The sequence below is a fragment of the Gopherus evgoodei genome, chromosome 3, assembly GCF_007399415.2.
Source record: "Gopherus evgoodei ecotype Sinaloan lineage chromosome 3, rGopEvg1_v1.p, whole genome shotgun sequence".
Classification (NCBI taxonomy): Eukaryota; Metazoa; Chordata; order Testudines; family Testudinidae; genus Gopherus; species Gopherus evgoodei.
Genome location: NC_044324.1, coordinates 220,933,796 through 220,948,308, shown reverse-complemented (window position 1 = coordinate 220,948,308; position 14,513 = coordinate 220,933,796). Strand labels below are relative to the sequence as shown.

The window sequence follows — 14,513 nt, the reverse complement described above, 5'->3', positions numbered from 1 at the left end:
ATGGGGTGAGTTTCTATGCACCGTTCCTCTTCATGGGTGTGGGGGGAAGCAATCACGGGTGGGGGGACCCAGTGACTCCACTCCTGACACACCCACGGGTGGAGGGACCCTGTGACTCCGCCCCTCAGACAGCCACGGGTGGGGGGACCCTGGGGCTGGTCCGGCCCCGGAACCGGGGCGGGCCCATGCGGGCTCTGGGCAGGGGGCGGCGCGGGGGGCCGGTGCGGGGCGGTGCGGGGCTCCGAGGGAGCAGCCCAGCTCCCCCTGGCGGCCGCGCGGGGGCCGGAGCGGCGGCGCCGCTGTCCTTTGTGCTGCAGCCGGCATGTGGCCGGGCTGTGGCGGCGTGAGGGCGGCGGGCGGCGCCATGGGGCGGAGGCGGGCGCTGGTCAGCGCGCTCAGCCTGTGCCTCAGCCTCTGCGCCCTGGGGCTGCTGCTCGCCGCCCTCCTCACCGACCACTGGTACGAGACCGACCCCCGGCGGCACCGCGCCGGCTGCGAGCGCCGCGCCCCGCGCCCCCGCCTGCCCACCTTGCCCCTGCGCCGCCGCCTGCCCCGCCGCGCCGGCCCGGAGCCCGCTCGCTGGCCAGGGCTGCCGGGGCTGGGCGTGCTGCGGTCCGGCTGCGCCCGCCCGCTCTTCGCCACCCACGCCGGCCTGTGGAGGAAATGCTACTGCCTGGGCATCGACCCGCACCTGGACAGCCTGGTGGAGAGAGGTGAGGGAGCGCGGCACGGGGCAGCCTCTGTGCGGGCACTGTGCGCTCGGCACCGCTCCGCCACCCCCCGCACGGGCAGTGTGCGCCTGGCACCCCCCGGCACCCCCCGCACGGCCAGTGTGTGCCCGGGACCCCCCCGCCACCCCCCGCACGGCAAAGTGTGTGTCCGGTACCCCACCGCCACCCCCTGCACGGCCAGTGTGTGCCCGGCACCCCCACCGCCACCTCCCGCACGGCCAGTGTGCGCCTGGCACCCCCCCGCCACCCCCCGCACGGCCAGTGTGTGCCCGGCACCCCCCCGCCACCCCCTGCACGGCCAGTGTGTGCCCGGGACCCCCCCGCCACCCCCCGCACGGCAAAGTGTGTGCCCGGGACCCCACCGCCACCCCCTGCACGGCCAGTGTGCGCCTGGCACCCCCCCGCACGGCAAAGTGTGCGCCCGGCACCCCCCGCCACCCCCTGCACGGCCAGTGTGTGCCCGGCACCCCCCCGCACGGCAAAGTGTGTGCCCGGGACCGCCCCCGCCACCCCCCGCACGGCCAGTGTGTGCCCGGCACCCCCACTGCCACCCTCCGCACGGCCAGTGTGTGCCTGGCACCCCCCCGCCACCCCTCGCACGGCCAGTGTGCGCCCCGGGACCCCCCCGCCACCCCCCGCACGGGCAGTGTGTGCCCGGGACCCCCCCGCCACCCCCCGCACGGCAAAGTGTGTGCCCGAGACCCCACCGCCACCCCCTGCACGGCCAGTGTGTGCCCGGCACCCCCCGCCACCCCCTGCACGGCCAGTGTGCGCCTGGCACCCCCCCGCCACCCCCCGCACGGCCAGTGTGTGCCCGGCACCCCCACTGCCACCCCCTCCACGGCCAGTGTGTGCCCGGCACCCCCACTGCCACCCCCCTCACGGCAAAGTGTGTGCCCGGGACCCCCACCGCCACCCCCTGCACGGCCAGTGTGCGCCTGGCACCGCTCCACCACCCCCCGCACGGCAAAGTGTGTGCCCGGGACCCCCCCGCCACCCCCTGCACGGCCAGTGTGCGCCCGGCACCCCCCGCCACCCCCCGCACGGGCAGTGTGCGCCTGGCACTCCCACCGCCACCCCCCGCATGGCAAAGTGTGTGCCCGAGACCCCACCGCCACCCCCTGCACGGCCAGTGTGCGCCCGGCACCCCCCCCGCCACCCCCCGCACGGCCAGTGTGCGCCCGGCACCCCTCCCCCGCCACCCCCCGCACGGCCAGTGTGCGCCTGGCACTCCCACCGCCACCCCCCGCACGGCAAAGTGTGTGCCCGGGACCCCCACCGCCACCCCCCGCACGGCCAGTATGTGCCTGGCACTCCCACCGCCACCCCCCGCACGGCAAAGTGTGTGCCCGGGACCCCCACCGCCACCCCCTGCACGGCCAGTGTGCGCCCGGCACCCCCCGCCACTCCCCGCACGGCCAGTGTGCGCCTGGCACTCCCACCACCACCCCCCGCACGGCCAATGTGTGCCTAGTACCCCATCGCCACCTGCACGGCCAGTGTGCGCATGGCACCCCACCACCACCTCCCGCATGGCCAGTGTGTGTCCGGCACCCCCACCGCCACCCCCTGCACAGCCAGTGTGTGCCTAGTACCCCCTGCACTGCCAGTGTGTGCCGGTACCCCCCCCCACTGCACGGCCAGTGTGTGCCCAGCACCCCCACGGCCACCCCCTGCACGGCCAGTGTGTGCCTGGCACCCCCTGCACGGCCACTGTGCACCTGGCACAACACTGCCACCCCCTGCATGGCCAGTGTGTGCCCAGCACCCCCACCCCACCCCCTGCACGGCCAGTGTGTGCCCAGCACCCCCACACGGCCACTGTGCGCCTGGCAACCCCCCCCACCCCCTGCATGGCCAGTGTGTGCCCGGCACCCCCACATGGCCAGTGTGCGCCTGTCACCCCCACCGCCACCCCCTACATGGCCAGTGTGCGCCTGGCACCCCCACCGCCACCCTCTGCACGGCCAGTGTGTGCCCGGCCCCCCCACACGGCCACTATGCGCCTGGCACCGCGACTGCCACCCCCTGCACAGGCAGTGTGTGCCAGGCACCCACACATGGCCACTGTGCGCCTGGCACCCCCACCCCCTCCACGGCCAGTGTGTGCCCGGCACCCCCACATGGCCACTGTGCGCCTGGCACCCCCACCGCCATCCCGTGCACGACCAGTGTGTGCCCGGCACCTCCTGCATGGCCAGTGTGCGCCTGGCACCCCCACACAGCCACTGTGTGCCTCGCACCCCCACCGCCACCCCCTGCATGGCCAGTGTGTGCCCAGCACCCCCACACGGCCACTGTGCTCCTGGCACAACACTGCCACCCCCTGCATGGCCAGTGTGTGCCTGGCACCCTCGCACGGCCACTGTGCGCCTAGCACCCCCACCGCCATCCCCTGAACGGCCAGTGTGTACCTGGCACAACACCGCCACCCCCTGCATGGCCAGTGTGCGCCTGGCACAACACTGCCACCCCTTGCACGGCTACTGTGCACTCGCTACCCCTTGCACGGCCACTGTGCACCCGCTACCCCTTGCACGGCCAGTGTGTGCCTGGCACAACACCGCCACCCCCTGCACGGCCACTGTGCACCCGCTACCTCCTGCATGGCCAGTGTGCACCCGTTACCCCCTGCACGGCCAGTGTGCGCCTGGCATCCCACTCCCACCCCCTGCATGGCCAGTGTGTGCCTGGCACCCCCTGCACGGCCACTGTGTGCCCGGCACCCCCAACACTGCCCTCTGCACAGTGAGTGTGTGCCCAGCACCCCAACACCACTCCCCTGCATGGCCACTGTGCACCCGGCACCCCCCTCCACGCACACACGGCCACTGTGCGCTTGGCACCCCCACCCCCCGCACGGTCACTGTGTGCCTGGCACCCCCAACACTACCCCGTGCACAGCCAGTATGCACCCAGCACCCCGAACACCACCCCCTGCACAGCCAGTGTGTGCCTGGCACCCCCAACACTATCACTCTGTGCCATCACTGCCCAGGCACTATGTGCATCCAAATACCATGTATTCCCTGATCTAGCAACGCATTGGCACTGTGCACCCTTAATGCACCATGCACCCACTTTCCCTGTGCATGGGTACTATGGATTATGCACCCCTTAATAAACAATGCACATGCACCTTGCATCCTCTCACCCACCAGTACACAGGCATGGTGCACTATGCACCCCCATCATCCCTCAGTGCATGGGAACCGTGCAGCCCCCAATGTGTCATACACCTACCTTACTCTTTAAAGCACAAGAACTTCTCCTAGTACATGTGCACCATGTGCCCCGTAATGCACCATGCATCTCTTCGCTCTCCCAGTGCATCAGGTACTCCACTCATGCACAGGGTCCACATACCTCCTCTTCTCCCATGCATAGGTACCATGCATTCCAGTTACCCCAGTGCACAGGAACCATGCACACCTTTATATCAGTACATGGGCACCATGCACCTCACTTCCTCCCGCAGTGCATGGGTACTGTACACTCCCAAGTGCAAAGAAACCATGTAACAGCTTGCATTCCCCCCACAATGCACTTTCAGATACTAAGGCACTACTCTTGCTCTTCAGTCCTCCCCCATACACAGGCACTGTAATTTTTTTCTCCATCTCCAGTACTGGGACTCCAGTGCACTCAGCTCCCACAGTGCACCCACACTGTGTATCCCTTTCTCTCCCTCCAGTGTGGGGGCACCATGCACTCCTCTTCTCCTCTCCCAGCCCCAAAATATACAGGGAGTAGGCTCCCCTTCTACAGACCCTTTTGCCTCTCCTTCCTGTTCCCTCTTACATGCTGGCACCATATATGCTCTTTTTACCACCAATGAGTATACTCTCATGCTAGCCAGGCCCACATGTGGGGAGACAGTGTGTGACACAGACTCAGGATGAAACACACAACAATTATTCGTGCAAGCAACTTAAATTGCAATAGGACTCCTTCCTTTTCTGTACATGCCTCTTCCCATAACCTCGTCCTTATGGTTCTTTATTTCTGATGTTAATAATTTTCAGTAATAACAGTGAAGGGCACCAGCTTTGCATGGGATAAAGTCATTTTTCAGCCTGCAGTGAATGACATGCTTCAAAATGAGGAATGTTTGAGAGGTTATGCCAACAAATAAAATGGCACCATATGCTCAGCTTCCCCTCCACTGCCACAAATGCACTGGCACTAGCCACCCTCTCACCTCCTCCCCCTCAGTCTGGGGTTTGTGTGTGTGTGTGTCGGGCGAGAGGGAGGATACATGGGCATAGAGTATTGTCTGAGTGTTGATGAGTGATAATTAAGGCTATGTTTTAGTCACAGGTATTTTTAGTAAGAGTCACGGATTTAGTAAAAGTCATTGGCTACCAATGCTTTATGTGCAGGAGTCGTTGGCCACTACCTACAGTAGCTGCTCTTCTACTGCTCCCACAGTTATGCTGCTGTCAGGGGCGGCTCCAGGCACCAGCATGCCAAGTGCGTGCCTGGGGCAACAAGCCACGGGGAGCGCTCTGCCGGTCGCCACGAGGGCGTCAGGCAGGTTACTTTTGGTGGTTTGCCTGCAGAGGATCCGCTGGTCCCGTGGCTTCAGCAGACCTCCCGCAGGCTGCCGCCGAATCCGCGGGACCAAGGACCTCCCGCAGGCAAGCTGCCAAAGGCAGCCTGCCTGCCGTGCTTGGGGTGGCAAAATACCTAGAGCCACTCCTGGCTGCTGTGTACGTCTAAGTATATGCTGTCTAATATTAAACAGGCCATTTTTTGTTACTTTTCTGTGTACCTGAAGCTGCCTTCAGTGGCCTCCTGTACATCTCCTCTTTGTGTAAGAATCTGCACTGGTCTTCTAGTAGAACCTCTGTTCCTCCTTAATGAAAAAGAGAAATGTAGCCCAGATAATAACACCTCTGTCCCTTCAGAAATTAAAAGGAATAGTCAACAGACATTTGCATCATTTGTCACCCCAATCTGAGATGTGACTTTTCTGCTTCCTCCCTTTATTGTCATCTGTTAAATTAGACCTTTGGAGAACAGCCAAGCCTTATGTCACATAGACATGGGCTAATGTTCTTCTTTAGTACATACTGGGAAACAAAGATAAGGTATTTGTTTTATGTTGCAGCAATAGATTAAACATTTTCAAACTACACATATTGACATAATGCAGGTTTTTGATTTGGTTGGTTAGTTGTTTTGGTTTTCATAATATTTAACTTTAATATTATATAAGTAGATAAGAAACCTTTTAATTACAGCAAGAAATAACGTGTAATACACTATTTCATGCTCAAAAGGGTGGGAGGCATCACTTTATCTTCTGTAGCCACTTGTGTAGAGGAACAGGATAGTTATATTGTTAACATTACGTGCAGTGAATGTTGCACAAAATATCTGTAACTTAATGAAACATTTCAGAGATGTGCCTCGGAAGACACAAAATTTCATTTACCAGATTGGCCTGAGAATAAGGTAAATAGCTTTCATTATGGCAACGAAGATGCACATTTAAGTGCTGCAATTCATACCATCTTAAGCCAAGCAATACACTTGAAAATGAGTAGAGAAATGCAAAAATAGATATTGCTTTAAGTGTTCTTATGCTTATACTCAGCAGACTCATTGTGACATTTCATTGCTTGTGCCTTTAGGGATAACATTTTGGATTTGGAGTCAGCTATACCCTAGAGCACATGAAAATATCTTCCCTGGGATGGAGGTTGTATTTTCAGGGCCAGCCCTGCTTATAACCCATTCCCCATGCTTCTGTTTATAACCAAAATGACATTTTGTTCTCTGCAGCCAACATTCTTGGCTTCTGATTAAAGTCCAAGGGCCAGCTCAGCTGGTGTAAATTGGCATCCCTCCATTGACTTCAGTGAAAATATGAAGATTTACACCAGCTGAGGATCCATCTCAAAATGTCCCAGAGAGTAGCTTTCAATATTAATATGTACAATCACAAAGGCCCTGCATTTCCTCTCACTCTCCAGTTTTACACTGGTGTGTCCATCCCATTAACTCTTGACTAGCATGAGAGGACCTTTTATCGATATTCCCATAGAGATGAACTCTAACCTAAGCATGTAATCACTGTGTCTGCAGACAGGTAACTTTTTCCTTTCCAGAAACATCACCGCTCTCTCAGGCATAGGCCTCTTTCCTGAGACTCATATTAACTGTGATAGGCCTTGTCTACACTGCCACTTTACAGCACTGAAACTTTCTCACTCAGGGGGTTGAAAAACACCTCCCTGAGTTGATGTAAGTTTCAGTGCTGTAACGCGCCAGTGTAGACAGTGCATCAGTGCTGGAAGCTATTCCCCTCTCTCCCAGTGCTGGTGCTGCAACTACACAGCCACCTGAAAGCACTGCCATACCATTAGTAACAAATGCATTTACAGTTGCTTACCTCTTCAGAGAAAAACACCTTCACTTTTGCAGCATAGTTAAATTCAGATCACGACCTTGCAGCCCATTATTTTTCATATGCTGTCTCCTTTTAGTTAAAAGGGTTTAATCTGTTTTAATAGTAAATTAAACTAAAAGGACTGAGGTCGCGTCACCTTACTGGCTAAGTGCTGGTAGAAAGGGTTCATAAGGAAAGTTCCAGATCCTCCAAGGTATTTAGGCACCTGACTCTCAGTGAAACCGATGAGAGTTGGGCCCCCAAACACCTTTGAGGATGCGAGCCAAAGTTCACATATTGGGTTCAGCCATCTCCTTCTTTGACTCCATCTCTCTGCAGCTCTTATGCTTCCAACGATTCAGCACCTTTCCCGCTAGCCTGGCTGTCCTCTGATCTGTCCATGATGCCCTTGGTGAGGGGAGGAGTCTTACTCCATCCCCTTCCTGGGCAATTCACTTTCAGCTCCTGGTGTAACCAGTTTAGTTTCATTATTATTTATATTGCAATAGTATCTTGAGGCCCCGACCAAGAGCAGGACTCCTTTGTGCTGGACACTGCATGCATACACACAGAGAGTTTGACCCCCTCTCCTCTTGGCATTTGCACTTGAAGTCAGGGCGCATTAGCCCACAAGAACCACAAGTGGGAAATGCACAGAGCCCCTCAAAGAAGAAACACTCCCTGCCCCAAAGAGCTGACAATCTAAATAGACAAGACAGACACATCTGACCCAGGCCCTGCCCAGGGACAGGCTGCTGCAGTGTGTCTAGGGCTGAGTCACTGCAGGTGCTGCTTACGGAATGTGTTGGTGAGCTGAACAAGCAGCCCTGGTCCAGCTGCAGGTTTGCCTCACAAATACCACAGAATTGCTCGTGGTTTCTCTGTCACAAAGCCTTTTAGTGACACTATGCAACCTGTCACAATGTCACTGAGCTTAGAGGATAAGGACTGGATCCTGCCAAGTGCTGACTCCAAGCCCCAAGTGAAATCAGTAAGCGCTGACAGCGCTCAGCACCTTGCACGATAAGACCCAAAGAATAGCCTTGCAGCTGAGTGTCAGGGCAGTACACTGGGCACTTCAGCTTCCTTGCAATGGAGCTAGATTGCCTTATTGCAAAGCAAACATGGGGTTATCCATATGGGGCCAGGTACTAGCTGTTAAAGCAACAGGCCCTTTTCGGGGGCGCCAGGGAACACTGCCAGTGGCGGATCTTGTAGGCATTTGTTCTACTGAGAGCACAGCCAAACAGGGTGTCTCTGCATGTGCTGTGGGAGCGCGCACAGGAGAAGCAGCTGCTACATACTGTGACGGGTGCATCATGTGTTTTCCCACCCATCACGGATTCACAGGATCGGTGCTATGTCCCCAGCTTTGGATCAGTCTCTAGGAGGAACCCCTTCAGTGTGCCAGACCTGTCAGGGTGTCTCCCTTTTCCTCCAGGGTAAGCCACATGGCTTCACTGCCTCCTTAGGCTGGACTCTGGGCCTGCAGAACCTCTGCTTCACACCGTGAGCTCCGTTCAACGAGTCCAGCTGAAACAGATCCCTTTTGGAGACTTGTCCACTCTGCAGGGATTCATGCATTAATTTGACCGTTATTTGCAGCAGCGCTCACCCAGCATCATCCAAACAGTCGGATTTATTAGTCATCTGGACACAGCATAGGAATTCCTTAGGGTATTATAGAGAACTGAAGGTTAAAGCTCTGGTTAGCCCTGAGCCCCGCCAAGCTGTAGGGAACCCCTTGATTCAAGGTCTCACTCTGTGTCTGACCTCCTTTGTCAGACCCAGGTGAGTCCTGACTCCTTCCAACAGCCAGCACTTATCACCCAACCTTGTACCTTTCCAGTCCTTTGATCTCAAGCTGGGGAATTGTTGTTCTCTAAGGAGAGATGGGGAAGTCCTTATCCAAAAGTCATTGGTTGCTAGTGTCAATGTCTTGTCTGAATCCCATTGACTTTCAGTGAGATTAGGGCTCCTAATTGCCTACATTTCTTTTGAAAAATGGACTTAAACTCCTAAATCACTTAGGTGCATTTGAAAATTTGATCCCACATTCCTGGGATCTTGTGAGTCTGGGTCCCCTCCAGCGTTTTGTTGGGGGAGAAGGCTGCTTAGGAAATTGCCCCAGAGTGAACGCAGAGCAGCGGGTGGGTAGGTGCACATCCACGCGCATGTGAACTCTCCGAGCCTGAAGAGCTTGCACATCTCTCACTAGTGTCAAGCTTCTGCCATTTATAGGGAGAGGGGGTGTTGGGTGTTCAGAACTGGAAGTGCAGGGTAGAAGCTGTGAGGTAGTCTGTGGGCACGGGGAGAGCAAATGGGGAGAAGGAAGTGTGGACTAATTGTATTAAAAGACAATTTTCAGCCTAGCTGTCAATGTTTAACACAGTGTTCTCTGGGGGAACCTGCTTGGTTTTTAGCCGGCAGGTTAATGAAGTCTCATTCTTCCTTTCCTGAAGGTATTGTTCAGAGATGCACAGCTATCAAATACCACTTCTCCCAGCCAATGCGCTTCCGAAACATTCCATTCAACTTAACCAAGACCATCCAGCAAGATGAGTGGCATCTGCTTCGTAAGTACACAAATTGTCAGCTCTCATCTGGGGACGCACAAGTTTCTCCATAATTCTGTCAGTGTTTCACATGAAAAAGCAAGACAACGCGCTGGTCTGTAGATAGGGTTTGCCATGCTGAATCAGACCAGGGCTCTGTCTAGTCCAGTAACCTCTCTCTGGCCAGTGGCCAATATCAGACACTTCAAAGGAAGGCGTAAGAAATCCCATAAAAAGCATATATGGAATAACCGACCTACAGGTAAATATCTTCCTAGCCCTCATCCTTTACAAGTTGCCTTATGCCCTGAAACATGGCTGTTTATATCCCTTCTAAATCTTCTTTTTTAATTTTAAATCTCATCGGATGTAGCTTTGGATGTTCTTGTTATTCATATAGTTGGTCATTCTTTTTTTGATTCCTGGTAAACTCTTGGCCTAAATTATAACTTGTGACAATGGGTTCTGCAGGCTAACTGTGCAATATGTACAAATGTATTTGTTTCTATCTATTTTAAATTTGTTGCCTCGCAATTTCATTAGATATCCCTTCATTCTGTGTTATGAGAAAGGGTGAATAGGAACCAACCCCTGGTTTAATTTTTCTGTACTGCTCACTATATTCTATACCTCTGTCAAGTCCCCTCTTATTCCTTTCCTGTCTAAACAATCCCAATCTTTTCATTCTCTCTCTAAAGTTAATTTTTTTCATGCCCCTAATCCTTCTTGTTGTCTGTCTCTGAATCACTTGTTCTCTAAGGGCTGGTCTACACTACGGGGGGAAATCGATCTAAGATACGCAACTTCAGCTACGAGAATAATGTAGCTGAAGTCGAAATATCTTAGATCGAATTACCTATCGTCCTCACGGCACGGGATCAATGTCCGTGGCTCCCCATGTCGACTCCACTACCGCTGTTTGGGTTGGTGGAGTTCCGGGATCGATAGGAGCTCGTTCAGGGATCAGTATATCGTGTCTAGATGAGACGTGATATATCGATCCCCAAGAAATCGATTGCTGACGTAGCTTGAGATAGGGTGACCAGAACTAGTATTCCAGGTCAGGTTACATCGTTGGTGCAGGTAGTGATATTAGAACATGTTCAGTATTACTTTCTGTTCCATTGCATCTGCATCTAAACATTTTGTTTGCTCTTTTAACCATTTGCTACCCATTTAGGAGAGTTGTGTAGTCAGCTATCCACTCTGGAGTCCACCTCTTCTTCCTGAGTGGTTACAATTAATTTAGAACCCAGCTTTGTCTATGAGTGGCTCGAAAGATTCTTCCAATATGCATTACCTTGCATTTACCAACAGGATTTGTAAATAGTTCCTTGCCACTCTCTTTTTTGCTCTCAGCAAAAGGGTGGTGTTTAATCTCTGCTCTACTTCTGATATGGAAACAGATTTAAGAAGAATCACGGCTGGTTTTCTGGGCATGGCAGCTGCTGTTCTTCTCTGTGGATGCATTGTAGCGGCAGTCAGTTTCTTCTGGGAGGAAAGCCTCACACAGCACGTGGCAGGCCTCCTATTCCTTATGACAGGTATTGTGCCATCTTTGTGTGCTAATTACAAATGAAGCCCTTGATTAGGTTTTTCTTTGATAGACTGTGCTTGTTATCCAACAGCAGAGAACACCTTCCTTTGATCTTTCCAGTTAGAACTGACTTTCCACTGCAGCTATTCAGGCAGATGTCAAAAAAGCAGGCAAGATTTTTCTGAATATTGTATGAAAACAGAAAGGGACCATTTAATTTTTTCTTCCAAAAAAGGGAATAAAAATATTGTCCTTCACGCTGCATACCTGTGCCTGGGAGAAAGAGGAGGTAAGAGCACTCCAGTACAGCGCTTGCACAGACTGCAAACTCTAGGACCAGGCGTGCAGGGGCAAGTGGGCATTGTGCCATTGCTTACTTCCCTGCTTGAGCATGTGGATGGGGAAGAGTGGGCAGAGCACTGGTCCCTTGCCTTCAGTTTACCAGCCAGCAAACCTGAGACAGCATGGGAGGGTGTCATAATTTGCTGGGAAATGATTTCTTTCCAAAGCAAAGAGGGAGGCTGAGACTAAATTGTGTTTGAGTTACAACGTCTGGCAGGGCTACTCCTGGAGGGGTGCAGTTTACACCCCTTCTTTTGCACAAGACTGGGTCTAAAGGCAAAATCTATCCCTAACTTCATGTTAATGGGGAAGACTAGAGAATAGGGTCCCCTCCCCCCCATTCCTTCTTCTTAACTCTGGCCTTAAAACAATGAAGGAGAAGTCTAAATTACAACAAAAGCAGCTGTTATTCAGTTAAGTCAGTGTAACAATTTTATTTTTGTCCAAGTCATTTATAACTTCTTGAAATTTTCACCCCTCAGGTTACTGTTTTCCATCATTGGTCTTTTCCTAAAAATGAACTTTTTGGGGAAGTTTGAGGAAAAGTGTTCAGTTGTTTTTTCAGAGTGAAGGTGAACAGGTGTTATTTGGTTTGTATTATTAAGAAAAAGGTCTTTCAATTTTTTTTGCAAATAGCAAAAATGGCAAAGGATAGGAAAGGTTAAATTCATTGTGGGAAAAGCCCTTAATGAGAAGCAATTATTTTGCCTGGTCTGGGGGAAATGTATATTGGTTTGACCAAATTATAAACCTCTGAAAAGCACATACTGAGCATGTAGATTTTATTTCATCAACTTGTTAATTTTAAGCACCACAGATTTTATTCCATAAATTTGTTAAGTGCAAGCCTAAGGAAAAATGTATTGTGGCTGTATGTGTATAGCTAATTTCACTGCATAATGAAACATCTAGCCCAATAGATTGCTGCCAACCCAGGAGGGACACTCTGGACAGGGAGACAGCTCCTGCAGACAGATGTGGAGTGGCTGAGAGATAAGGAGCTCACTCACATCAGAGCTGTGCTGGGGATGCATGGTTGAGTAAATTACATACATGCCCAGACTAGATTTTGTCAATACAAAACTATTGCCTCAGCCAGCCCACCATGGATCTTGTGAGGTGCAGTGGGGCTGCTCTCAGCCATGGATTTTACAGGGTGCAAGAAGAGGAGTCTCCAATCTGAATATGTTAAGCAGGCCTCATGAATCCACATGCTCTAAAAGCATTCCCCTGGGGTAACAAATGCAGCAAACCTTAAACCACTTGTCTAAACTGAGAGCTTTTTTCCAACTACAAGAACTTACAGGAACTACAAGAAGTTACATTAAGTTCATAATTAAAATACAGAGCCAGTGCTCAAAGACTTGTGTAGTCAGATAAGACCCTGAAACATTGTAAATGCCAGCATTAATACCACGTTCTGTCCAAGTAAGAAAACAGCTTTTGCCTAATCTTTTGATTATATAAACTAGTGTTTAACAGGGACGTGTTTGCTCTTTTATTTATCCCAGGCTGTATAACTCTACTAACCCTGAGAATGTTTTGTTTGCAGGAATATTTTGCACTATTTCTCTGTGCACTTATGCAGCAAGTGTATCATATGATCTAAACCGCCTACCAGCATTCATATATAGGCTTCCTGATGATGTGGAACATGGATACAGCTGGTCTATATTTTGTGCTTGGTGCAGTTTAGGATTTGTAGTAGCAGCAGGATGTCTTTGCGCTGCTTATCCATTTGTTAGCAGGACCAAGATTATTCATCTAAAATCTGCCAGAAACTCTTCTGTATGACAGCTTCTCAGAAGATGATCTTCTCTACCCTTGTTCAGTGACAGGCAAGCAATATTGTTCAAGGACTTACCCCCAAAAAAGTGAAAGGAAAGTTACGTTCAGGATTCCATGCACAAATACCTGCTCCTTCAAAATCTACCAGTCGGGAAACAAGAGGAGTTCTGTTCTGTGTTCTAGCTGACTGAAATCAAATATAGGAAATGCTTTCCCAAGGACAAGAATAGTAGGGATAGCAACTGCTTCAGTCAATATACTGTGTATACATGTGTCTGAAAGGAGATGAGGCTATTCACATAGGACAAGTTAAATGGTTGGGAAAAGCTGGGATGAGAATTTAGGGCTATTTCTATTTTTCAAATGGTTGTAAATAAAGTAACTTATCAGAAGGAAAAAATCATTGCCAAATGAGTCCAAGTCAGAAAAATATGCTTTTCTTTCTCTAGGATCATGCTTAATACACTTTAATGCAGCTTCTTCTGGATTTGAATTCAGGGGAGGGTTGTTAGATTTTTGCTGTTGGATAGACCCAGTCTCTTCCCCTGTATCCCATATGAATGTTCTTTGTCAAAACAAGAATCCTGCTTGGTTTCATTCCCTTTGTACTTTATAAGTAACCAAAAATGTTCATTATTTATATAGATGAGAGATTCATTCGTTTCCACTGATAGTGTTGGAAGTTATCTCTGTTGTGAAGCTTCAGCATCTTTGTGTTAAACTACAATTCAGTAGTAAAACACCTCCGTCTGCGAGCACTGTGTTTGTGTTGAGTAGAAGTTAAGGGACTTAGAACTGGGTTCTCTCTTGAAGGTGGTGTAACTCAAAGCTGACTGTGAATCATTACAGCTGGCTTTCTAGTGATAGGGTAGTCACAGGTCCAGTCGAGCACCCCTCCTGGTTCTCGCTAGACTGCTGTGAAAGGCAATCCAGCTTCTGGCTCCCAGGTTAAGCCTCCAGACTCTGAACAGAGCTCCTGACACTGCCCTTGTGAGCACTGCCTCCTCCTTCCCCCTAGAGATGTAAGGATTCTTCATCTGCAGCATGAAAGCACAGCACTGCACAATCTCACAAGCCTCCCTCCTTGCCCTCGGGCACTGTTCTGGGCTCAGACTTTTGTGGCCAGTATCAGACACTTCAGACCTCAGCTTCAAATGTCTGGG

The 14,513-nt window shown here is 52.2% G+C and overlaps 1 protein-coding gene across 1 annotated transcript; it reads left to right on the top strand.

The window, feature by feature from the left end:
• The first annotated feature begins 322 nt into the window (after nt 1-322).
• TMEM178A (transmembrane protein 178A) lies at nt 323-14,149 on the top strand. The gene is made up of 4 exons (XM_030558379.1): nt 323-713; nt 9,591-9,704; nt 11,090-11,227; nt 13,115-14,149. The coding sequence occupies exons 1-4, from the start codon at nt 323-325 to the stop codon at nt 13,354-13,356; spliced, it is 885 nt and encodes a 294-aa protein (XP_030414239.1). The 3' UTR covers nt 13,357-14,149.
• Nucleotides 14,150-14,513: the final 364 nt, after the last annotated feature.